The 26,977-nt window shown below is 40.6% G+C and overlaps 1 protein-coding gene across 1 annotated transcript in view; it reads left to right on the top strand.

The window, feature by feature from the left end:
* The window catches only part of RC3H1 (ring finger and CCCH-type domains 1), a 74,060-nt gene that overhangs the window by 21,219 nt on the left and 25,864 nt on the right, over positions 1-26,977 (top strand). Inside the window, exons 2-14 of the mRNA XM_066556211.1 lie at positions 2,330-2,695; positions 9,907-10,027; positions 11,353-11,592; positions 12,691-12,866; positions 13,678-13,878; positions 14,921-15,053; positions 16,575-16,693; positions 18,247-18,359; positions 20,965-21,246; positions 21,570-21,787; positions 23,499-23,875; positions 24,878-25,009; positions 25,593-25,745. Coding sequence (XP_066412308.1) covers positions 2,465-2,695; positions 9,907-10,027; positions 11,353-11,592; positions 12,691-12,866; positions 13,678-13,878; positions 14,921-15,053; positions 16,575-16,693; positions 18,247-18,359; positions 20,965-21,246; positions 21,570-21,787; positions 23,499-23,875; positions 24,878-25,009; positions 25,593-25,745 — 2,496 coding nt within the window. The 5' untranslated portion in view covers positions 2,330-2,464. The remainder of the gene's footprint in view (positions 1-2,329; positions 2,696-9,906; positions 10,028-11,352; positions 11,593-12,690; positions 12,867-13,677; positions 13,879-14,920; positions 15,054-16,574; positions 16,694-18,246; positions 18,360-20,964; positions 21,247-21,569; positions 21,788-23,498; positions 23,876-24,877; positions 25,010-25,592; positions 25,746-26,977) is intronic.

Consider the following 26,977-nt stretch of genomic DNA (forward strand, 5'->3'; position numbering starts at 1 on the left):
GAGTCTGGGAAATTGTTGCTAGACATTCTAAATAGCAGTGTGGTCAAAAGGAAGAACTGTGATTCAGCTCCTAAACTTTGATCCCCAAAGGATATTTTATAGCACAGCCATACATAGAGTAGATTTACCAAGCTGTGTACTGCTCTTTGCAGAAGGATTTCAGTGGAGTTTCTGGGTAATTTCTGTTGCAGATTTGGTTTACAAAGGATAGTTCTAGCTTGAATGCTTGTTAGCAAAGTTTACTCAGTATGTAGGAGGGCAGGTAGCCGGGGAAGGCTTGGAAATAAATTTGCTGAATGCTTTAGGATATCATCTCTCAGTGTAGTAACCTAAAAGTATAGAAGATTTCATTTGGGTTGTGGTGATACATTAGTAATGAGAATGATTTGAGCCTATGCTGACAAGATGGAAGAAAATGGCTGATTTGCCATTAAAGAGGTATTTTGGAAGGGGGAACCCTGAACAGCCTTGACATCTTGTGCAATGCTGGTGGCAGGGTTAACCACATATGGTGCCACCTCTTCCTTGTGCCACCCTGCCTGGGTAATACTGATTTCTTTATTGATTCCTTAGTGACTGGCAACCAGAGGCTGTGTGGCATTGTATATTGTCTTTTGAAGAGAGAAATAGTTATTTTTCCCTAGAATCATTAAGCATCCTGAGTTGGAAGTGACTCAGAGGCATCATCATAGTACAATTCCTTTTCATTAGCTTTAGAGCTAACGTTAGGTGTTTGATGAAACTCAGATAAAAGCTTAACAAGTAACATTTCATTGTTTACCTTGGCAAAGTAATGTTAACCATGGACAAGATTGCACTACATTCTGAAAAAAAGAAGCCTTTTTCTTTCCAGAAAAAAAGTGGCAGAGGCTTTTCAGAGTCTTTATTTTAGCATTAGAAATTTTTTTCTGTTTTGAAATGTCTTGACTCTGAATTGCACAGGTCCTGATAGAAAGTTTCTCTCTTTGCCTTTAGAATTTAGATTTTGATTGTAAACATTTTTAAGCTGAAGATTTGATAAAAAGTTGCTTTTGCTTATGGCAGAACTTTTGTCAGAACAGACACTTAGCAAGTAAGTGTGCAGTCCTTGGTTTGAAACTGAAGCCAGTGGTGTGGGGAAAAGAGAAACTAATATATATGGGTGGTTGGGGTGGTGTTTTTGTTGTCATTTTGCTCCTTGATTTAGAAAATTGTTTATGAATATTCCACAAGTGAAAGTAAGCCAGACATCAGGAATTATTTAATTACCAATTTTCTCTTTGATAATGATTTTTTCATATCATGTGATCCATCTATTCTTGTACATTTCTCCTCATGTGAGTTCTGCTTTTTTCCTGTCCCAAAGTGATAGCTTATATTCCATTCCCTTATAATGAGTAACATTTGATCTTCTTAGTATTTTGATTTGAAAGTGCCAAGTAATAAAGACCTCCCAGCTTTTCTTCTATTGTAGTTTCAGTGTGGTTTCTCAACAGAATAAAGGTGTTGCTTTCTCTGTGAATATAATCTCTAGGCAGGCAGTGAATGATATAAATTGGGGTCACAAAAGGAACAGTTAAGGAACAATTGTCAGTCATCCAGTCATAAATGACTACTAGAAGTGGTTGTCCAGTTTTTGAAGGATGGAGGTGCTTGGATGGCAGAGAGAGGGCAAGTTAGCAGTGCTGATTTCCAGCAGGAGTGCATGCAGATTGCCAGGGTAGCTGAGGTGTGTCTGGATGGGTCCATGTGCTACCACAGAGCTCAGCACATATGAGGTGTTGTGTGAAGGTGCTGGAGTAGCAGCACACAGTGTCACTGGGTGAGGTGTGAGAGCTGCATTGCACAGGGTCTGACTGACCCTGAGCCATTCATCCTGTCCCCCTCGAGGCTTGGGCAGTCATTGGGTGCCAATCCAGAGCCCACTGGACTCTGAGGAAAGGTTGCTTTTGATACAGGCTTTGGATGAAGCCTTGTCTAAGCAAAATTATTTAAAAATTTAATTATTTTGTACAGTAGATATTGTACAAAAGTGGATTAGTGGATTAATTCGCATTTTGTTCATGTCAATTTGCTCATTTATCAAGAGAGAAAATAAAAATGAAGAGCTAATTAGTCTTACAACTTCAATATGATAATTATCTTCCATGATTTATTTTAAACTGTACCCACAGAAATGGTTTACACTGGCTTTTCCAGAGCCAGAGACTAGCTGGAATTAAAGCAAGTTGTGACTCAGTCCTGTATTTAATTCAGCTACACCTCGAGGAGTGGTACTTCGCTAGCACAAAGGAGCTCACGTGCCTGTTCCAGTACAGAATGCTAACTTGGTGTTTCTGTTTTCTTCTAGGTTATGTTTCACACTATGTGCAGACTGTCTGTACTTACAGAAGATATTTAAAACCAAACAGACTTTTTTGCAAAATTTTGATTCCAGTGGAATCTGTGCTTTAGATTTTTGTCTCGTCTATTAACTCCTGAAGCAATGCCTGTACAAGCTCCACAATGGACGGATTTTCTCTCCTGCCCGATTTGCACACAGACTTTCGACGAAACCATCCGGAAGCCCATCAGCCTGGGCTGTGGCCACACTGTCTGCAAGATGTGCCTCAACAAGCTCCACCGTAAGGCATGTCCCTTTGACCAGACCACTATCAACACAGACATTGAGCTCCTTCCTGTGAACTCAGCCTTGCTGCAACTTGTGGGTGCTCAGGTATCCCTGCTTTTTGTTTTTGTTTTTTTAATCTGTTTCAGTATTTTCCTTCTTTTGGGAGGACAAGTCAGGAATATTAAAGAATATGATATTGTCTTAATGATGTGAAGAGAAGGCATCTACCTTTTTGTGGATGTCTGCAAGAAGTAGTAGAAGTGCCTGGAACAGTAGTTTAAATCTTTACTGTGCTGGTGACCATGACTTTTGTTACATCTAATTCTGTGGGCTGTCACCAGAACAGGTTTGTTATGTTTCCTTCCTTCTTCCTCGACTCTTACCTAGCCATGCTCTGCCAAAAGGATGAGCTTGATCAGTAAGCTTATTTTGTGGAAGACCTTTTTCTGTGGTAGGTTATGTGCTTTACTGTATTCACCCTGTGAGACCTGTGTTTGGTTGTCCCAAAACCAGGAGGGGCGTGTAAAGGATGTGGGACAGATCTCTCTGGTAGCAGCCTTTATACAGCCTTATTTGAAACTCTGCAATGGGAACACAACTTCCTGAGATGACATGTTATTCTAAATCCATGTTGGTGAGGGGGGAAAGCCTGCTTGAGACCCCCTTCCAGAAGGCTGGAATAGGTACTGGTGAGGTCAGTTGAAGTGGTGATGTGATGGGGATGAGTGGCACTGGGACTGACAGCAGCCCCAGGATGAGGCAGGGATGTGTGGAAAGCAGGACCACCCTGTTCAGTTGCAGCACAGACTTAAGCTGGCAAAAGTTTATGGATGTTAGGTCATGGGTAGCTCCCTGTGACCCACACCTTTCAAGGCTTGTGGACAGGATTGTGGTCTTAGGAGAGAAGGGATAGCCCTGTCTAACTTACAGGTGAAGAATGAAAATGTAGATGGGATCAGTTACCATAAAGGGATTACTGCTTTAGTTTGTACTGCTCCAGTGTCTGGGATAAGTGAAATTAAATGCAGCAGAAACTTCAATGAGATCTGTAGTCTGGGGAAAAGGAAAGAATTGTGGAAGAGCTATAAAAAGTGTGGAGGAAAGAGAGATGCTCTTATGTTGCTTTTTGTTAGGTACTGTGACTTAGAGGTCCAGGTGTGCTTTTGCCATTTCTTAGTTTATCAAGTAATATGGCTAATTTGTTGTTTTTCTTTCATGGTGTATGGCATAGAGGTTATTTCAGAAGCTCAAAATCAAATGGTGTTTCTGGCTGTGCTAAGTGACTCATCCTGCTCTGCAGGAGGAAGCAGTGAGATTGTGCACTCCCATTTCTGTGATATGCTGCCATCTTTGAAGAGCTTCCAAGCAGTATTAAATCTATGAGTGATGTCATTTAAAAAGTTACAGTTTTCTTTCTCTCTTACATGTTCTTCCTCTCTGCAGTTTCTTGAATATTTCCAGTTGCATCTGAATGTCCACATTTGTGATAAATGTCTTCCCCTTGCATTTGGTTATTTTGTGTGCACTTGTTAAGCTTTATGAGAAGCTGTATGATAGCTTCAATTTGACCTCTGCCAGAATTTTAAATTTTTCTGAAAACAAGATTCTGTGGAATGAGACGGAAATCCACCCTGCTCTGTATAGGTAACAGAATTTTTTTCTGGTTTTACTAGTTAGCCAGCCAGAGTTTTCTTATCCATATGTGTGAGGTATGAAGGAAGGTTTTATAGTATAGTGTTTGTCTTGAGAGCACTCTGAACTTTAGGTTCTGACTTTGCACTAATGACATCATTTTGTGCTCCTTTTTTATCTAAAAATTTTGTGTGATGAAGATTCACAGGACCTTTTTTCGTCATGACCTTAAAGCTGCAAATGCCACCAAAGGATACATTATTCCCACCCCTGCTCTTTGCCACTCATTTCTGATTGTTTGCTACTCCCAGCAGTCTGTTACCTGTAACAGTAACCATGGATCCTAGCTGGGTATTTATTGCTGACAAACTTTCCCTTTACGAGACCTTTGAAACCCTTTTCCTACCAGCTCCTCATTTCAAATGAACAAGTGAATGAAATCAGTGTTCAGTACCACTCCCTCTCCTTTCTCTTCCCTTTCCCATCCTGGCAGCTGTTGCAGTGTTTACCAGACACTGGATTACTAGAAAATTAATACAACTACTTTCCTGTGAAGGGCAGGGAAACATTTGCTATTTTCCAATAGAATGTCAACGGCCATTTCTAAAAATCTTTTTACAAAAAAAGGGTTGCTTAAGGACAAATTAAAAAAAAAAAAGGTAGAGAACTAATGTGAACTAACTAGTGATTTGGAACTGTCCCACTAAGAGAGTGTACTCTTCTATTTCAGCAAAAATGGTCTGTGAGCAGCAATCCAGCTTTCAAAAAATGGGTAGTGTCCACTTCAGTTGAAACCATTTCCATTTGCTTTTCCACTTCTGGGTTTAGTTTCAGGAGCATGTATGTGTCATTAGTGTCCCCTATACCCTTAACCTAAGTTCTCAGAGACCTGTAATATTTTATTTGTAAATGCTAAATTCCAAAAAAACAGGTTTCATTTTGGAAGGAAATACAGTAAAGCCCAACTAAAGCTTTTATCTGTGAGGGAGAAGAACAGTTTGTTCTTTTCCCTTTGGAGTGACTTCTGAGGAATTCACACATTTATACTTGCTAAGTGCTTTTTTGCTGGAGGTGGAGGAGGAGACCAGGCAGTTTAAAGAAACAAATCTATTCTGCTGTGACTGGCAGCAGTGACAGGATTCCAGGGCAAGTCACTTTGGCTTTTGCACAAGTACAGCCAGTGAAATAAGCAGGATTCTCTTCTGGGGAAAACACTGAATTTGTCACACGGTCACCAGGAAAGCAGTAAGGTATTCTCTGATGGTAGCATTCTCTCTCTGGATAGAATTTGTCACTCTAATAGTGAAAAGAGTTGGTTTCTTAATTAAATTAGACTCTTTCTCAGTTTTCCCTCTCCCCACCCCTTTCTGAAATGAAACCCATTGCCCAGGTTATAGCCACCCTTGTGTGAAAATTAGCTGTTGCAGATTCAGATTTTCTACCTGCTCCCCTGTAGCATGGCTCACATCCACGCTGGTTACAGGAGCTGTTCTGGAAGGCAGTGGTCACAGAATAGAATAGAATCACAGGATGGCTTGGGCTGGGAGGGACCTTTAAAGCCATCCCATTCCAGCCCTGTGCTGTGGGCAGGGACACCTTCCACCAGACCAGCTTGCTCTAATCCAGCCTGGCCTTAGACACTTGCAGGGATGAGCTATCCACAGCCTCTCCAGTTAGGTAGTTCAGACCATGTCTAGCTAAGTTTTGTTACATAAAATGAGGGGAGCAGAGGGATCATAAGGGGAAGATGAGAATTATTCCTCCCAGGAAAGCTGGACATAGCTGAGTACTAAGCAGGAACTGTGAGGGAAGGTAGACACAATGGCCTTGGACACAAATCAGCAAGGCATTCATAGCATACCTTGCTTCTTAGACTTCCTGGGTAATGGAATCACTGAAGTTTGTTTCTGTGAGAATAAGGTTTTGAATTTTAGCTATTCAAGCATCCCCATATTACTCACTATATGTAACTATTTCAAGCATTCACCTGGCTAGTGTTTTGAAGGTACCTAATCATGAATCTGTCATCTAAGCTCTTCCCTCGTGTTTTTTTAACCATGAAGCAGCAGCATGCACATTCCAAACAGGTGATGTAGAGTGGCAGAAATGCCAGGGGTGCTTTAATTTTGGAATAATCTGCTGGACATGATAAACACAATTCTAGACATTAGAATTGTACATGATGAGAGAGACTGGGTGATCTGAACTTACAGCCCTTTCAAAAGTGCAGAGCTATTAGAGGCACGTGTGATAATTTTTTATTTTAACTTCTGATGAAATAAAGTGCCACAAAAGAGGAATTATCTGTGAAAAAGTTGTCTTTAATGTAAACTTTTGAGGAACTAAAGACAGTAGGCTTTGGGTTTTGTTTGGTTTCTCTTGGCAGGAAGCAAATCATTCATTTGCCGGGAGGGGGAGGAAAATATTGCTAGAAACAGTTTTCAAACCATACAAAAAGGGGTTTGGTCTGTTTAACATGTTCTCATTCTGTGCAATTAGATGTCTAATGGTAATTACTGACAACTCAAGCTGACTTTCTTCATCAAATTACACTTAAATCACCAATTCAAAATCACTGCCTGGTATGAGATGATGCTTTAGCATTCTTTTCCAGTCCCCTTCCTTATGCTGTCATAACCTGTCTCTTCCCACTGCCACAAGCCATGCTGGTGGGTAACATTCCACTGTCAGGATACTTGGAGTCATTGCCAAAGCAAATACATGCAAAACCATCACAGATTTAAAGCAATTAAAGAGCTGAGATCATTTTTCCTGTCTTGCTCTCATTCCCTTTGGGAGGTGTTGATTACATGATGTGAATATATTTGCAGTGGAAACTGTCATAAGGGTGTGATGTCTGAGAGAACAGAATATGGACTGAGTGTGAAAATAATGAGCTCACTCTGTGGGGCATCTATTCTGAGGCTCCTCAGAGGCATTGTAAACAGCAGTAACCATAGGGTCATGCATGCTATTAAAAGGCTATTTTGGGAAGGGGAAGTGAAAATGCTTTCAAGTTGAGTTATTTCTCAGTTGTCCCTCACAGTTCCATGATGGAGCCAAAGTCAAAATTAACATTTCCTGTCACTTAAGTGAATTATGTCTTCATGATTTTTCTTTGATAGATGCTGTTCTTACAATTATTCTAATCCTAAAATATTAAAATTACTCTTGGAAGTGCATATAATACAACCAGCAAAAGGAAAATTACTTGTAAATTTTATTATGAAGTGCACTGCATGAATGAAGTGTGTGTGCATGAGAAGTAAATTCTCTTCTCCTGAACACTCCTGAAAACCACAGAAGAAGCATGTTTTACTCTTCAGTACTACACTTGCTCCAGCTTCAGATAAAAGTTGAATCTCTTTTGGGCTCATTTTGCAAACAGTACAGTTGCCCAAAGCATTTGGATTTTTACATTGATGCTTCCCTTCAAAGGAGAAGGAATGGGAACAATATGCAGATAGTGTTTGAAAGCTTGATTAGCTCTTGGAAGTTTTTCTCTGCCAGCTTTTCCGTGGGGGAAGGGGAAGCTTTCTGTTAGCTGCTAGACAGTCCTTGTGTCTCACTGGTGGAGTTGCGCTGTGTCTGGCATTCCAAACCAGTGCTTTGAATGTGTGCTAAACCCACTCCAATTCAGGGTCGAAATCCAGGGCTGAGCGTGGCTTCCTGTGCCACGTCTGTCCCCAGCCCCTTTGTCCATCTGTCTGCCGGGGCTGCGGCACTGGCACCGTTTGGGCTGGCAGTGGTGCCACAGGGAATGCTTGCAGGAGAATTGGAGTTTGTACAGAGTGTGGGACTGCAGGAAATAGGGCAGAGATGGGGCAGGGTCTGCATACACTTGAGATGTGTCATTTGCTCAGTCAGCCAGTTCTGCCACGTAACTGCCTTGGCAGAAGCTAAAATGGCAGTGCCTTTGAAAAGGAGGTGTGGAATATTCTGTGAAGGTGCAGGGAAATACTGCAGGAGTCAATAATAGTTTCCTAAATCCCAAGAAACCACTCAAGATAAGGTTGTTGTGACTGTTTACAGCTGACCACTCTAACATACGGAGTTGCAAAATCTTTTGCTGAAAGTATTCTTGCTTACAAACACAAAAACTCCTTAAACCCAAAAACCAAAATACCCCAACCAACTGCTGGCCCAAAATTAAAACCAAAACCCCACAGAACATTACAAGTTAACTTCCATCAGTGATAAGTACCGAGGCTAACCTTGTTGTGTTGGTGTGATTGAACTTGGGTTTTTCTCTTTAGTAAGAATGGATGCCTAGATCAGACACAGCCCCTATCTTGTTTATGTTAGTTTCAGATGATACTATGTTAATTCCAGCTGGCATATTGCATTTTGAGACTTTTCTTTGTTACCGGCTTGCTGGAAAAGCAAGATGGTAACTTTTTATTTTGCTCTGTGTGTCAAATAAAAAACTTAGCACGGTGACAGGGTTATCTAAGGAGAAATGTGATCTATATGATTGAAGCATTGCTTTTTATTAAAATTGATATTAAAGCTGTTCACATTGGTGATGGCAACCATATATATATTTTATATATATATATTTGCTGCTTTTATTTGGTGCTGCCATCATAATGCTGCTCTTGCCATGGCTGCATTACACACGAAGGTAAGCAGGTTTCTATCTGTATTTAACTGAAGCATTAAAGGCTTCTGCTTTTAGATTGAAGGCCTGGGTTGGTCCCTGTAAGCAGCTATGTGGGATTAGCATGCTGTTATTGCCACTGGGATGGGGATTGACTTGGAAATAGAAGTCTGAGATGTATTTGCACTTTGACAGCTAAAAGAAAAAGTGCTTGTGTTTAGTCTTCTGAGGAATTCTAGTTCTCTGTATTATCATATCGGGTTGACTGCTGAACAGTGATGTTGAGAAGTGTTAGTACAGCGCTATACGGCACCCTCAAATTTGATGAAAGCTTTAAGAATTTTCCAAGAGGAAAGTAGAACCAAAATTATAACTTGGAAGGGTGTGGTGCAAATCCCTTGAAAAAATCCTGATTTCTGGTCAATGTCTGGAAGAAGAAATAAATGTCACCTGACAAAAACCCAGCACAAAGCTCCAAGAATGTAGTTGGCATCTATCATCAGATAGATACAGGGTGTGTTCATATGTACTACAGAGGATAACTTGGTCATGGTTTATAACTGTATCTACTCAGAATACGTTCCAGGGGTGTCTTATTGTATTTCCTGCTAAGGCTTTCTTCCACTAATCTTAAGTAGCTGCAGTCTCTTATCCCTGGATGATTTTAGAGCTGTGAGGCCATAGATATCAATTTGTGCTTACCAGCAGACCAGGGTTCTCCTATTTTTTTTTTCTTCCTCCTGAGTTTTTTGGCCAGTCAGCTTTGGGGATGTTTCAATGTGTCTGTTTTAGCCAAAGTTTTATAGTATAGGAAGTGCCATGTTAAGCCTTCTGCTTCTAGTTCCTTTCAGCCACTAAATGAAAGAAGTCTCTTAAACATAAATGCTGTATTTTTGTTTTCATTCTCACTGGGGTTTCTTATGCTATTTGTTCAGCAAATAAGCTGAAAAAAATGCTAAGTAATACAGCAAAATCACAAAAGGAGAAGAAAACAGGAAATGTGGTGTAGTAATAAATGTTTCTAATCATGGTTGTCACTTATTTATGCACATTCATAGTAGATGTACATGTCATCTCTCCTCAGGTTCCTGAGCAGCAGCCGATTACTTTATGCAGTGGAGCTGAAGATACCAAGCATTATGAGGAGGGCAAGAAATGTGTGGAAGAATTGGCATTGTACCTCAAACCACTCAGCAGTGCAAGAGGTAGTTCCTGCATTGCTTCCTTGGAAAATGAAACCCAAAGCCAAATAAGATGCAAAACAAACTATCCAAATTATTAGTTAGCATGTTTGACAAATGGATATAAATCTAGTGTAGAAACAAATTGAAACAGATTTCTTAAACATTAAGATTATATTTTCATGGAGGGGAGGGGGATGTCGAATTGAAAGGTGCCAAAAATAAGTCAGAGAGAAGGCTGAGGTTTTTGACCATGCCATAGTGAGTTGAGACAAACTTTGATTTGATCTTTGCAGAATAAGTAAAAGTAGATAATTTTGCCTTTTTTTTTTCAATTCTGCTTTGTGATAATTGTAGTGGTGCAGCTGTTCTGTAGAGGATGAATGAACTCATAAGAGAAAGTTACTACATATAAGATAGATAAGGAAAATTATAAGTAATATTTTGTTTATACAAGGTCAGATACAAGAGCTGGGTCAATCTGGGTAATTCTAAGTTAGCAAACTTGCACTGTGTTGAAGAGTATGGATTTTATATATATTACATGTGCTGGATTTGGACAGTCTGTCAGTCCAAGTAGTGGAGGTGATCATCATGGACATTGGGTTATCAAAAATTATTTATTTTATTTTATTTTTATTTTTTATATATATATATATATATATATATATATATATTTTTTTTTTTTTTTTTTTTTTTTTTTTGAGAAACTGTCTGAGTCTTTTGTGACCAGTGCAGTGTGACAGTTGAATCACTCTGGGAATTGGTGGCCCAGTGGATGAGCTCTGGCTGTAGAGCAAACTCAGCATGGCAGCTGTTTGTCTAGGGAGTCCCCTCTTCCTTTAACCTGAATTTGGTGGCTCTCAGCATGTTTGTGATTCAGAGTTTTGGCACAAAATTAAACATCACCCAAGCAGTTCAGGATTCATGTAAGCAAAACAATGAAGGTACTACATGTAGGCAAGAAACTAAATGTGTTCTGAAAAACAAACAAATGTCCAAGTGATCCCTAAAGTCCACGAATAAGGGATGAACTGGGAATCTGTATGGGAGGGTGTGGGACAAACTACCAACATGGGAAAAGGATTCATTAGAGGTTCCATCTTCTTAAAAAGCCAGATCAGTCAATCACAAGATTAAGCCTGTGGAGAAGCTGACTACCAGAAAACTGCTTTTATTGCCAGGTGAAAGAAATGAAATGAACTTATGATATGCCTTGACTAGTATTCCCTTTGACAAAATGGACACCAGGAGAGCTAGGTTTGCATTTGTCCAGTACAGTCACTGAAGACTGGCACAAGAAGAGGAGTGTAAGGTAGTTTATTATTCTGTTTCATTCTGTTTTGAAGGTGTGGGTCTTAACAGCACTACTCAGAGCGTGCTGAGTCGCCCCATGCAGAGGAAGCTGGTGACATTAGTCCATTGCCAGCTGGTGGAGGAGGAAGGGCGCATCCGAGCCATGCGGGCAGCGCGGTCACTGGGTGAAAGAACAGTCACAGAGCTCATCCTCCAGCATCAGAACCCTCAGCAGCTCTCCTCCAACCTCTGGGCTGCAGTGAGAGCCAGAGGCTGCCAGTTCCTTGGGCCAGGTAGGTGACATCACAATATCATTACTGTACTAGAAGCACTTCAGAACCGAGCCATTGATAAATGGTGTCCAATTGCTCAAGGGATTTTATTAAGCAACAGCCTAATTTCTTAATAGTAATCTTCAGAATTAATTATGTGTCTGTTGGGTTTTCTTGTATTTTTAATGCTTTTTCAAGTGTTTTGTAAAATTCAGAATAGGTGTCCTTCTGTTCTTGTCTATTTCTTGAAGATCTTTCTAGAAAAAATAAGGTTACTGGAAGTGACTGGCATGGCTTCTTTTCCTACTTAGGGCAATAAACATACAAAACAGTTGTAGGGAGAGATTTGTTACAGTTGTATGTACACATTTTTAAGAGGTTGTGCATTTATAAATTAAATTCCTTTGCTTAAAATACTAGAAAGAAATCAATGTTGCTTAAAAAAATGAAGTCTCATTATTGAAAATATAGACTTCACTGGTTGAGTCTTGAAATATGAAGCCAATTTAATTTCTTAATGAAAAAATAGTGAAGCTTTTCCTGACTGAAACAGACAAAGACTAATTTTGAGATACTAACTTTCATACCACTTCAGGGAAGAGAGAGGGTGGTTATGTAGCAAAATAGCAGTTCTGCAGCCTGGTTGATTGGTGTGGGCACTCTTTTTTTATGGAAATGAACCTTGCTCTTCCTTAGCCTGTCAGATTTTTCTTCTGGGATAAGTGTGGGATGTAGGCAATACACTTGGAAAATTCGTATTAATGATCAAGAGATGTACAGACAAGAACCTTCTTATCAGATGATGCCCAAAACAGATGTTGTTGTAATGGTAGTGGTAGTGATAATAATAATATTAATATAGTGTATAGTAATAAATCATAATAATAATACTAAGGGTAAAAAGCCCTGTTTTCCCAAGTCACAGTCTGGGAATCTGGAAAGGTTCCTTCTCTCCTTGCCTCCCTTCTTGCTAAATTCCTTTTTTTCCTCTGTGGCTTTGGTGCCTGTTGGTGGGAGTTTTTGGCTGTTATCCCAGTTGTAGGTGAACAAGAAACTGCAAAAATTTTCCTTGGGCTTCTCTCATCCTTTGTCTCTTTTTGCATTTCTCCTGACTCCCAGCAATGCAAGAGGAGGCTCTAAAGCTGGTTCTGCTGGCTTTGGAAGATGGATCTGCTCTGTCACGGAAGGTCTTGGTTCTCTTTGTGGTGCAGAGACTGGAGCCACGATTCCCTCAGGCTTCCAAGACTAGCATTGGGCACGTTGTCCAGCTCCTTTACAGAGCCTCCTGCTTCAAGGTATGAAGAAGGTTCTGCCCAGAGGTTTTGTAATGCAATGAAAACCATTGGTTTTTACTTTGTTTTCATTGTTCTGTAACATTTAATGTGCCTAAAAATATGTGTAGTTAGAGGAAGTATTGCTCATGAAGTCCCACGTGAATTTAGAGTTCTTTGTCATTCAGCTGTGGTGGCAGTGTAGGCTGAAACAGCGACTTGAAGCTGTAAAGATAGGTTTTGCCTTTGCCTGGTTTCATAGAGGTACAGTTACAAAACCTGGATGTAAAGCAGCATACTTACCTTCTTAGAAGTGGCTTAAAGCCAAAAAAATCACTAATTCTGTTAATTCAGTTGTGGTGTGGTTAGAATCAAATAAAAAGGAGACTTTTTGGAAAGTCTCCTAAAAAGGAGAGCTGTATGAAGAAAAACTGTTTTTTAATATCTGTTACTAGATGCTCAACTTAAATATCATTTACTCTTGCTAAATGAGTAGAAAAACACTTTGGTTTTGCTAATTGTACCCTCAAACAAATTCTGCAATGCAAACAAAATATCTTGATTCAAGGTGTGGGTAAAGTCATTTGGAATGTGACACTTTGACCAATATGTGGGTCAGAGTCCAAGTAAACAATGTTTTGTGTCCATTTTCTAGTGGTTCCACTCTATAAAGCGTGCATTACTTTAGTAGGAGCTGCTGTTCACTGAGTGTGTCATAGTTGGTTTTAGTTTGGGAGAAGGACTTAGATGTGACCCAAGACGTCACTTGCCTTGGACTTCACGTAATCTTGGGCTTATCCTGCTTAATTGCATTTGGCTCATTTCTCCTCTCTAGGTGACCAAGCGAGATGAGGATTCCTCCCTGATGCAGCTGAAGGAGGAATTTCGGACTTACGAAGCTCTGAGAAGGGAGCACGACTCGCAGATAGTCCAAATAGCGATGGAAGCGGGTTTGCGCATCGCACCAGACCAGTGGTCCTCGCTCCTCTATGGAGACCAGTCTCACAAATCCCACATGCAGAGTATCATTGACAAGGTAAAGCCACCTGGAGCCAGCCCAGTCCATCTTGTTTGCAGCTGTTTGTGAAGTCAACTTAGAAACTGTGCCCACGTGGACTTGCCCGTTAATCATTTGTCCTGTTATTTCAAAACCTGTCCCAAATAATTAGAATATATATTTGTAATCTAATGAATCTTGCTTCCTCTGCCATCTGGACATTTTTGCTGCTTTACTTCTTTCTGCAGATGGAAACCCACCAAGTTCAGCTAAATAATTGGGGGGTGACCTTTATGAACAGCTGATAAGTGCCAGTGTAGTGACAGAGGCTAATGGTCCGTGTTTGCAGGCAGGAAGTTAGTGCATAAGTTGGAAAAAAATGAGTCCCCATGTCTGTGTCTGAAGGCAGAGAGATGGAAATACATTTTGTAAATAAAATACTTAAACTCCAGAAATAACCAGATCTCTGTGTTCAGAAGCAACATAGGATAAAGGGGCTTTTAGATTAGGAGATGCTTTTTTACGTGCTTTAATTAGGTGGGAAGAACTGAACCTTGTTGAATGGTTCTGAAAGCTGTGAAACAACTGCTTTGGCTGCTGTGCAAGGGGATTAGGTTCAAGATAGCTTCTGCTGTATATTTATGCCTTTGCCCACCTTTTGAAGTGTCCTGCCAAACATCTCTTGAAGGATCTAGGTAGAATTAACAGTTTTAAAACTGGAATTGAGTGATGTTAGGAAATGGAATGTTGCTAGCTGTCTTTTCCTTCAACCATCTTGTTCTTTTTCTGCTTGCTGTACTCAATTTAAATCAGGGTGCAAGCCTGTTGGTTTGGGGATTGGAGATATTAGACTCTCCAGAAATCTAAATTAAATGGTTTCCAGTATGGCCCATTTTTTTCCTTGAGTAGCAGCACAACACAAAAGAAATTAGTTTTATTGCTAGAAACACCAGCCTTATTTTGTGTATTTCGAAGTGTAATTTAATGCAATGTCAAAGAACTGTGTATTCTGTGGAGCAGCCTTCAGAAACCATGAGGATTGCTATGCCTGTAGAAAGTTAATTATGATAATTTTTTTAAGTTGCAGACCCCAGCCTCGTTTGCACAGAGTGTTCAGGAATTAACTATTGCTCTTCAGAGGACTGGAGATCCAGCTAACTTGAATCGTCTTAGACCTCACCTAGAGCTCCTAGCAAATATTGATCCCAGTCCAGGTAAATCTGGATGTTTTTATGAAAACCTTTAAGTTTAGCAAAATGAGTTTAACACTGTTCAAAGATTGAAAGCTGATCATCAGGCGTATGGAACCGTCCTCCTTACTCATCAACTAAAGAGTTTTGGATTCCAAAGTAGAATTTTGATAGATTGAATACAGAGAAGCTAGGCAAAAGTCAGTCTAGACAAGAATAGTTTGTTACCCTACAGAATTCAGTATTTTTCTTGTTCATAGGTAATTCTTCAAGACTAGGAAAGAGTCTGACAAGTAGAAGATAGTTGGAAAGAATTTAACTGGGAAATAGAACCTAAGCTGTTGACAGAGGAGAGAAAGATAGAAATTGTTGAACAGTCAGCAGTGGTGTAAGGACTATCTAAAGGAGATGGGAAGGGACAGAATAGAGTCCTGTGGTTGAAGTGTTATTTTATACCTGCTAAAACTTGTAAAATCAATATTATATATCAAAATAGTAAGAAGATATAAACTATGACTTCAGGAGATGAAAAACTGTACTTCGTATTTGTTTAAACAAACAGAAGTTCAACTTCCTTTCCAATGATGGACCAGTTGTACTTCACAGCTAGAGATGCAGTGCTTTCTTCCCAAATCTTTCATACTGAAACAAGCTGGGGACAAAGCTGTGTACTGCAAATCTGTTTACAAAAAACTGATCTGGAAGGTGGCATCACTAATAGCCTCCCTTGATTTCAGTAGGCAAATCTGGTCTTTGTGGTTTTTTCTGTACTGTTGGGTTCCCTAAAGAACAGCAGGGAAGCATGTTGAAGTACTTGTGGAAGAATTTAGTCCCTGTGAGTGGAATATAATGTCATTAATTGTGCTAAAGATCTTGAAAGGCTCTTTGAGGTATTGTCCTTTGCAGCAGAGCGTGCAGACCCACAGTGGGAGTGTCAGCTGCTGGAACACATTCAAAAACTTAGAAAAGTAAATTGGCTAAAAAGAAAAAGTTCTCCTATAGAATTGAGACCGTACAATTTATTCACAGTAGTTTAGATGGTGGTCTGATTCAAAGATTTGCCTTGTGATGTTTTTTCCACTTGAGAGGCATTAATTTCTGTTGCTGTTCTACATCTGTGCCTGTGTAATCAGGCCAGGATGACTGTATTCATATGGAATAATTTTACCTCAGGAGTCTGAATGCAAAGAGGGATTTTGAACCTGATGTTTTTCTAAATGAGAAGAGTTTGTACAGTGCTTTTACTCTGGAGTTCTTGTGAGATGAGAAAGTTCTTGTAAAAGGAAATAATTTTACATTCTAATAATGGTCTTACTGGCTCACTCGGTATTTTGTGCAGTTCAGTCTTAAGTTGATAGATACCTCTATTCTGTAAGAGCTAAATGTCCCAGAATTAAGGTGCTGAATGCTTTTTATCTACTGATGAAATGTTTTTTATAAACTTGGCTAGTCAAGTTTTGTGATACTGTTGTGGGGTTTTGTACCTGGTTTTGGAAAATCTTTCTGATTTTTCTCTTTGTTTGGTGTTTGCTGTCCATGCAACAGATGCTCCACCTCCAACATGGGAACAACTGGAAAATGGACTAGTTGCTGTGAGGACTGTGGTTCATGGCTTAGTTGATTATATCCAGAATCACAGCAAAAAAGGAACAGATCAACAACAGGTAAAAGCTAAATCATTTGGGCAATATGTACCCCTAAGTTTTATTGGCTGTATCTTATAGTAGAGGTTTACTAATGTCGTCTGGAAAGATTTGGTTTGACAAGGAGCTAATTGAAAACATCACTGCAAGTCATATTTATCAAAAAAGAAACAATAAAGAAAAAAATGTGAAACAATGCATATTTACCTCCAAAACCTGTTGAACTGATTTTGAGCTCGCTAGGATGGAAGGAGAACAGTCTGATCCAGCTGCAGGCTTAGGGAAATGAATAACAATCTTCCTGAGTAGAGAGTGTGGAAGGGACACTGAGTGCTGCTGTGATTTGTGGATTTTGGGGATTTTCTTGCTTTTGTTTTAATTTTACATATTTCAGCCAGCTGGCCCTCTGTTAATGAAATCATCCTTATACCTGTGCTGAGTGGTCTGTCGAGCTTGAGGATTTAAGAACAGTTGATATGAAGGTGCAATCCAAGTTCCTGAAACAAATTTTTTTGTTTTCAGCAATGACAATGTAATTGTGTATTAACTTCTCTCATAGTTGCCTTATCACACGTTCCTTTGATGTCATTTTGTTGTGTAGATCAGTTGATGTAAGTGCTGCTGAAGTACAGAGCTGCCTGTCTCAGTTCCTACTCCTCTGTCTCTTTGGCACTCATCCTCTTGGAGAGCTGGTTTGGGGAGCTCAACTAGTAAAAAGATTATCTCTGCCAAGAAAAAAAATATTAAGTGAATTATTTCTGCTGTTTCATCTTTTTGCATTACTTGGGATGGATAATGAGCACTGTCACCAGCAAAAGGAAAAACAGTAGAAATGCATAAGTGGGAATCTGGGAGGGGCAAACATCAGGAGTTTTTGTTGTGGAGAGCCTGTGGTACATGCTGTGCTGCTTGGAAGGGAGCCTGGAGCCTGTGAGTAGGAAAGGGGTGTCTGGGTAAAGTTGCACTACTTGGCAACAGTGGCCAGTAAAAGGCTTTGTGGCCTATGTTCACTCTGCCTGGATCTTCTCACTGCAGTAGAAGGCAAAAAAAACCCACAACAAACAAAATAAAAACCAAACAAACCCTCCCAAAAACAAAACAAAACCAAACAAAAAACCCCAACAGTTTGCAGGTGACTTCTGACAGATATACACCTTTTGGCTTCTCAGAAAGCATGTTGACTTTTACAGATGTTTCCCTTGGTGAATTATCGATAGGGTATGTCTGATTATTGGTAATTTTTTCATCCTGTATCAGTTTTGTCCACTTAACTGTGTCCTAAAATGTACAGCTGTGTTCCAGTCAAGCTCTCCAGTAAGGAGCTTGAATAAAAATCCTGTATAAAACTGAGAGTGACTTAGCTGTCAAAGCACATACTCTAGAATCTGTTGGTTCTGTTGAAGAACCAAACACAAGTACTTCACTCATTTATTTCATGTCAGGTATTCCAGAAACACTTGAATTAGAGCAATTATCAGCAGTCAAACCTCAGGCCTTTGATAAGATGATACATTGAGCTTGGTTAAGTGCTTTTCATGTTCAGGTATCTCACCTGGTCTCTTTACCCTTGTCAGCCCCCTCAGCACAGCAAGTACAAGACGTACATGTGCCGAGACATGAAGCAGAGAGGAGGATGTCCCCGGGGGGCCAGCTGCACCTTTGCACACTCACAGGAGGAGCTGGAAAAGTAAGTGTTCTACTAGTAGAAAACAGCCCAGTCTTTGTTTCATCTTGTCTATAGGAGTTATTTCTCATATTTTGGAATGAGGGGGAAAGAAGGTATAACCTGGCTGTTAAACTAGTAAGAACTAGTGTGATAAACTTGTAGCAGTCATCTCTTAGGTTTTGGAGCTACTTGTTCTTCCATACAGCAGGATATTTGCTTTGTTCATCAGTAATTCAGCTCTGAAAGTTTGATGCTACACAAGTGTTATCCAAAGTTTTTGGAGGTGGGCTGTTTTCCCTACTTCCTAAGTGTGTGATGGCATTCACAGTGTCTCTTGTTTGTGGGTACTTCTCTTCCCTTTTCATTCAGGTAGGTTGCTGGCAGTTTTCCAAATGTAAGGAATGTGTTGCTAGCTCTCCAAAGAGCTAAAAACAAACAATTGAGGATTTTTTCCTGCAACAATTCTTTGTGCAGTCTTGTCAAAAAGTTTCATGCAGGTACTTTCAGTTGGTTACATCTGTTGTTGTAGAGTTAAAAAATTACGCTCATATCAAATCTGCAGTCTAGATCCATTACAGATTTAGGAGGGCTACCAGTTATGTAAGAACAAGATGCTGTTGTTCTGCAGGTTGTTGTAATTTTTTTTTTAAGTAAAATGGATTATTTAGGAGCTAAAATAAATAAATACAGTGTATTTTACATAGTATGTTAGCTTGTTAGTTGCTTTAAAAATTCAAAGAAAAGGTGCTTTTTAATGAGAAGAATACTGCAAAGGCTCAGGATTGGCATGCAGTGTTTCTTTTTCATTTCTTAATCTTAAACTCAAAGCATAAATGTCAGTTCATGGCCTGTATAGCCAGCATGCAGTGCATAGACAAAACACAAAGAGAGAAGAGCAGAGCATGTGGTGTTAGAATGACAAAGACAGTTATTCATATGAGCAAGGAATAAGACTCCAGTACTTGTGTGCTGCAGAAACAGTTGAAGAGTTATTTGCCTTCTGTCATCATGCTAATGAAATGGAGATTGGTAGTGCTGCTTTGGGATGATTTTGTTAACCTGTGTTGGGTGGTGGGTCAGTGTTACACCTCTGAGCCAGCTGTATGTATCAAGGACTGTTTGTCAGCTTTGCAGGGGAGGGAGAGGCCTGGTGTAGCCAGACTGACTTGCTTGCCTTGGTACTAATGTTGTCCTGGGCTGTAGAGAATGTTTGTTCAGGTTCTGTGGGTGGTTGGGGAACTTGGGAGTTCTGATTGTTCCTTGAACCTATTATCTTTGCTTAATTCCTTTAAGTAGCTATTGTGTTAGCACTCCTCCTTTTAAAATGCTTAGTGTGACTAATATGCATTGCTGTTGCTGTGTGACTCCTCTGTCTCTCTATACAGCTTTAACTTTGGAGGAAGGTTATGGGGAAATGTGTGGTAATGCTTTAGATAACATATTATCATCTAAACTTGCTTAAACAGCAGCTCACTCCCCTCTTGACAAGGGACAAAGACCCTGTGTGCGTAGGCAAGAACTGAGCTTGTTAAAAATTCATTTGTGTCCTGCACATGTGGAGACTGCAACAACATCTGAAAAAAAAACCAGCCCCAAGAATAAAACCCCTTTTTGTATCTCTTGTGTTGCTGTTAATGCACATGGGCATCTACAGAGATTATCTAAAGATTGAGAAATCAATCAGTTGCCACCTTTCTCTGCAGTAATTTGTATACCTTCCTAGTCTGGGTTCCCATCTCACTTTGACTGTTATTTATGATATCAAAGTGTTGGCTTCAACCCTGCTGAAGAAGTACTATTTGCTGCTTGTTCAGTGAGAACACTCAGGTCTGCAGATATGCTCTCACACTTGCATTCTGGGATCTGAACTAATGGCAGGGTGTTTAGAGGAGGACCTTCAACTCTGGAATTTGTTCTCCAGGACCCCATTGGCCTACTGGTTTCTGTGGAACTTTGGTTAAAATGCCTATATTTGTTCAGGCTTTAGTCAGAAGCAGTTAGATTTTTGGAATTGCTGCTTGTTCATAGAGTTTTTGTATCTTCAATCATTTTATCAAACAACAGAAATCGTGTAAGCTGCATATTGATATAGTAACATTAGTCTTAAAATGTGCTTTAAAATATATCACATGGTAGTGAACACTTGGCTTACTATTGGACAAACAGAGCCCAAGGGTATGACTTCATATTTTTTCACTTAAATTTTCTGCTCTTAGTTTCTTCTCTGAATAAAACAGGCTTGAACAGTCTAGGATTCTTATTCTGAAGCTTGTAGTACTATATTTTATATGATAGTAGTGCTTTATGTGATGCTTGGTTTTGGTTTTCTTCTCTTGAGATGCATATGTGTAAAGAAAGTAGGATTTGTAAATTTGCTCTGTGAAGTTTACCTGTGAATTCTTAATGTACTTGTCATTAAAAGTCCATTCTTGTTCTGATTGAAACTCTGATTAATAGATCAACTATCAGAGAAGTTGTATTCTAAGAGGTGTTTTCATAAGCCCCTTGAAGAATTTGAATAAAAAGAAGCTTTCAGTAGAATCCATGTTTGAAAAATCTTGAAAGTACAACTCCTTTTGATTTTTTTTTTGTTTCAATTTTTGATATGTGGTTTCTCTTTCTGAAGATTCCGTAAAATGAACAAGCGTCTCGTTCCCAGAAGACCCCTTAGTGCCTCCCTGGGCCAGCTGAACGAGGTGGGCCTGCCTTCAGGAGCTATCCTCTCAGAGGAAGGGGGAGTGGACTTGCCCAATAGGAAAACTTCTGCTCTGCCAAATGGAATTGTGTCAACAGGCAGCACAGTGACACAACTGATTTCTCGAGGGACTGACTCTGGTTATGACAGTGCCCTGAAGCCGGGGAAGATGGACCATCTGAGCAGCAGTGCCCCTGGATCCCCTCCTGACTTGTACGGCTCTTCCTACCTGTTCTTCAAATTGTCGTGGGTGTAAATGGGGAGTAGAGACAGAGGAAACCAGTTCTTTAAAAAAGAAACAGAACTGGGGCTGTGGTTGTTCTTGTGTTTGGTTGGGGGTTTTTTTAATGATTATATAGTAGAGTAGAAAGCTAAAGCTCTAAGCTGTGTTAATTCCCTGTTTGCTTATATTTTAATTGGAGAAGGTGATAGAAGCCTTCAGAAGGTGGAATGTAGACAAATAACAGTGTGTTAGAGTACAGTGTAGACTACTATACCAGGCCTTAATGAGCAGTGCCATCTTTCCACTTCTTTAGGCTGGAATCTGTTCCCAAGAGCTCTATTTCTGCCTTGCCAGTGAACCCTCATCCTGTGCCTGCTCGGGTGCCAGCAGATCTGCCCTCAGTGTCTGTCACCAAGCAGTTGCAGATGGTACCACGAGGGTCTCAGTTGTACAGTGCACAACAAGCAGATATGTTTTATCAAGACCCCAGAGGGGCTGCCCCATCGTTTGAGCCAGCACCCTACCAACAAGGTAAGATTGACACCAAGCTCTTTCATCCTCATGCTGATTTTAGTCCTTCTTCCCACTCTGGTTTTTAAGCCCTTTAACTGATGTTTTCTTACAAATGGATGAAAGACACTAATATGGTGATGTCATAATAAGATGGAAATTGGCAGGATTTTATGCCTTGACTGAAGTCTTCAGTGCAAGTGAAAACAATACCTGTATCTGTTCAGGTGTTGCAAGTCCTTCTGTTTTCAGTTCTTCCTAACTGGGCTGGATGAGGGATCCAGTATGGTAAACCTTAATTTAGTGTGACTCAGAGAAAAAGGAAATAAAGTGCATATGATGACTGGAGATAAATGAAATTAGAGAAGGGTGTTCACAGAAAAAGAAAATGTCATAAAAAAGGAACTAAGAGGAAAAACTTAACTATAAATAAACTATATATAAAGAGAGCACGTGGAGAAAGATCATATTGAAGGGGATTAAAAAGAGAAGATATGGCTATCTATATGAAAACAGAGAATGATTCTTAGGCAATGTGAGGTCGCAGAGAGAAATGAGATAAAATGAAGTTAATGCGAAAGAAAAATAAGTAATGACAGACCAAGGAAAGTTAAAAGCAGAAAAAGCTCTAGAAAGCAAAGGTGAAATGGGGGAAACCGTTTCTGAGAAAGTTGCAGAGCATTTTGAATAAAAACAATCTACTTACATTTGTTCCAAAAGTGAACATCTGAGTTGTCCACAAAATTTGATGTCATGCACATATTCAGGCTTATTTTAAAATTATCGAGAGATCCCGGATAGAATCTTCAGGTAACCAGGCATTGTGATATTACAGGTCTTTCATGATTTACAGTTCTGGAATGTCTTTCTCCTGATCAAGACATAGAACAAATCTCTAAATGACTTTAAATCCGAATAATCCAAGTTCCTTTACCCAGCCAGTGGCTCTGATACGCTTGACTGCATCCAGAGAAGAGCAACAAGGCTGGTGAGGGGCTGGGAACACAAACCCTGTGAGGAACGACTGAGGGAGCTGGGCCTGTTCAGCCTGGAGAAAAGGAGACTCAGGGGTGACCTTATCACTCTCTACAGCTCCCTGAAAGGTGCCTGTAGTCAGGTGGGGTTGGTCTCTTTCTCCAGGCAGCACTGACAGAACCAGAGGACACGGTCTCAAGCCGCGTCAAGGGAAATATAGGTTGGGTATTAGGAAGAAGTTCTTCACAGAAGGAGTCATAAAATATTGGAATGGTCTGCCTGGGGAGGTGGTGGAGTCACCATCCCTGGATGTGTTGAAAAAAAGACTGGATGTGGCACTTGGTGCCATGGTTTAGTTAAGGTGTTTAGGGCATGGGTTGGACTTGATGACCTTGAAGGTCTCTTCCAACCTGGTCAATCCGTGATTCTGTGAGATAAATTGAATTTAGTTGCATGGATGAAGATGTACAGACCAATCTGCAGTTTACTTTTTAGGTTTTACCTAGCTGAAAGCATTTGTAGCAGTCTGCAGACATTTTGGTGATGTATTTCTATTCACTGTGGTGGACTCAGTCTCACCAGCTCTTCATCAGCTACTGTAACATTGACACCGTGCTGGTATTTTAGGTAATTACACAATGTCACTCGAGCTTTGGATCAACTTTTGCTTCTTCAGGGTTTTCTGCCATCAATTTTTGTGAACAATTGTGCTAATCACTTTCTGTATCTTGTGTTTCCCCCCCTTGCCTTGCTTCAGGAGTGTACTATCCCACTCAGTCCATGTCTCGCTTTGTCCGACCTCCTCCGTCAGCCGCCGAGGCGGGCGCGCCGTACCTGGAGCACTACGGGCCGTACCTGCCGGAGCGCGTGGTGAGCCCGCAGTACCCGCAGCCGCAGGGCTACCCGGCCCTGGCCCAGCCCATGTACCCGCCGCACTACGACGGCCGCCGCGTCTACCCGCCCGTGCAGCCCTACCAGCGTGAGGACGTGGTGCGCGGCAGCCCCGTGCCCATCGACATCCCGCAGGCGGCCGTGCCCCTCTACGTGCCCGAGGCCAGGGACAGATACCAGCAAACGGAGCCTTATTGCCCCGTGGCTCCGCATCTCGGCCAGATCAGACCTTCCTGCCACAGGGTACGGGTTCTGCGCTGTGGTTTTGTGCTTGTTTTGGGAGAGAAACTCTTAACTGCTTGGGGAATTGAATGTTTTTGTACTAAGGCCTTTTAGGAAGTACTGGAAGGTAATGTAATTACTGGTCAACTCTCCAGTTGAAATGATGTTAATATGTAAAAGTAGGCTGCTTTAGTACTCAAAGTAGAAAAGCATTGTAATTCACTTTGGAAATCTCATATGTCTCTGACTTCTTCAGCAAAGATTAGGCTGGAGAGGGCTACTCAAGTGCAGAAGAAACACAGTGTGTGGAAATGGTCACACATGCATTCTTGTACTGCCCATCTGTGACTGACCAACTCTGTACCTCAATAATAAACATTAAACAAACCTGCCTTGATAAAAGAATTAAAAATTCTGCTCTTCTGAATTTTTTCTAGTTAGATAGGTAACTGGAGGGTCTTCCTGTTATAAGTTTACCAATTTGTTTTGATAACTCACCAGCTGGAATTGAGTTCTGTAGAATAGTTGGACTTAAGTCATTCAGATTAAAGGCTTTGAATCCTCTTCTGGGTACAGGAAGTGTTTTTAACATAACTTAGAGATTTATCAGTTTGAGTGTGCCATGTTTGTGTTTAATTCTATTGCAAAGTGAATAATAAATGTGACTAGTGACCTGTGGAGTTCTGTCAATTGACTGTAATGGGAACTTGCCATGCTGAACATGTGCCAGTGGGAACTTTGCCAAGTTGTAACACCTTGCTTGTTTGTGGGGTGTCTTGAACTAACACTGCTCAGTGTAGGAACATGTATGTCCTGTATGTGTCCTGTCCTGAAAGTTAACAGGTAGACTTTAACAGAGTGATCATTACTTGTTACCTCAATGATTCTCTCAGTCCCCTGTATTTCCCTCTCCTTGCAGTACATAGCTTCCTTATTTTGTTCAGGTAAACAACCCTTAAAAATTATTCATTTTGTACTTTAATGCTTCAGGAGCTCTGAAACATTTCCCTGTTTTCATTTCAGCCTCATCCCAGCCTGGATGAACTTCACCGACGAAGGAAAGAGATCATGGCCCAGCTGGAAGAGAGGAAGGTGATTTCTCCACCTCCTTTTGCACCATCACCAACCTTGCCTCATCCTTTTCACTCAGAGGAGGTAAGCATATCTTGACAAAACACAAGATACTGGCATGTTTAGAAAATACTTGGGTGTTTACATGCTGGTAGGTGAGACAACAAGAAAATCAGAACAATACAGCCCTGGCAAGTGTTGGGGAAAGTGGATTTTGTGCCTAGCTGGGAAGCCCTTGTAGTACAGTCTCCAGTATTTCAGCTGGCTGTTGATCTATCACTGGTCCTGAGCTCTCCGCTTTCGGTACAGCCAAGAAAATTAATTTAGGGCCATTACTAATTGAAGTAATGGCTCTTCACAGTTACTAGACTTTACTCCTGACATATTTAGAATGAAGTAACAGCTTGATAGAGATTTGGTTTTTTAACCGGTGTCAAAATATCGCCTTCAAACTGGCCAAGTGAACAGTCAGCACTGGGAGTGTAGCCAGGGGCTCAGAATTTCACGCACTTCGTGTGTTCTCTTGCCCAATTCCAGAGGGTGATGTTTCTGATAAAAAATAATCCTGGTCATGTTTCTCAGGTTCACTACTGTTGAAGTGAACAGGTATGGCTGTGAAACTGCTTCTTCCCTTCACTTACAGAACCAGATTTTTGTTTTTGTACAGTACTTGGATGAAGACCTGAAGGTAGCTGGGAAATACAAAGGAAATGACTACAGCCAGTACTCTCCGTGGTCCTGTGACACCATCGGCTCCTACATTGGAACCAAAGATGCAAAACCCAAAGATGTTGTGGCAGCGAGGAGTGTGGAGATGGCGGTATGCAGGGATAAGGGGAAAACACAAAAAGAGTGAATATTTCTGTGGGTAGGGAAGGACTTTCATTTGCTTTCCACAATTATGGCAGTGCTTTTATTTAAGCTCAGAAGTGCATTGCAGTCACAGAAAGCATTTGCTGGTGTGTGAAGCACTTCGTTTTCAAAGTTATGAGCAGTCCTACCCTTGTGTAGCTGGTACAAAATTCTGCTTATAGTTGCAGGATAGCCTCTCTGCTCTGAAGCCATAGATAGCACGAATATTGTGCAAGGATTATTCTTTGCATTTGCTTGAAATGCAGAAATTATTCTGTCCTGGCAGCTTCTTAATTAAGCATGTCCATCTGTTGCTGCCTGTACTTCTTTCTCTTAGAGAAAGATGCTGTAGCTTAACTTTAGGCAATTAATTCCCTTTAGGTGGCTGTTGTTGCTCTCAAGTGTTACTAGTTTTTACTTGAAGGACTGTGATTTTTGGCCATAAGAGTACCCAAAACTTGCATGCAGCTTTTGAGAAAAGCACAGTCAAAACTTCGACTAGGGTGTTTCTTCTTGAAGGCAATTTCTACATCTCTGCTGCACTTATTCAGTCCTTCACTGAACTTTGGGAGGTGGGCTGTGATCTTACTTTGTGCTGCTCCATTTTTGCTAGGTCAGTGTTGCAAAATGAAGGGGCTGCTTGGGTGTTACTATTGGGAGTCATGAATGGAGAAGAATATAAAGAGGAGTCCTACATACCACCACTATTCAGTTTCTTCCTAACATCACACATCACTCAACATGAGGAGTAGGCTGGTAGCCCATGCACGTAGAAAGTCATTCAAGCTCTTCAAGAGAAAAGTCTGTTTAGCCTGAGGAACTATTTTACAGAGATTCATCTGTTCTCCTTCACCCCCCATCTGCAAAAGTGATCTATTGACTTATTTTTGTGTTGTCGGAGTCATGGTGACCTATCTTTGGCCAGTTAAGAGTTTCTAATCAGAATTCCTTCTTCTGTGGACAGATGCTCACCTGTTGCAACCACTTAATTAAATCAGGATTTTTTTGGTTCAGTTTCTCCTTAAAAAGGCTCCCCTTTCCCCCTCTGCCCCATTGGAATTAAATTTGTCTTTTTTCTGTCTGCTAATTGCTTTCCTCATAAAATCTTCAAGCTGCTGTTGGAAATGGACCCAAAAAGGAGGCTTTCTACTGAAAAAAGCAGGGCAAAACATTGCATTTCATCTGCAGCTTTGGCCTTTT

This window comes from Molothrus aeneus, chromosome 9 (assembly GCF_037042795.1).
Source record: "Molothrus aeneus isolate 106 chromosome 9, BPBGC_Maene_1.0, whole genome shotgun sequence".
NCBI lineage: Eukaryota > Metazoa > Chordata > Aves > Passeriformes > Icteridae > Molothrus > Molothrus aeneus.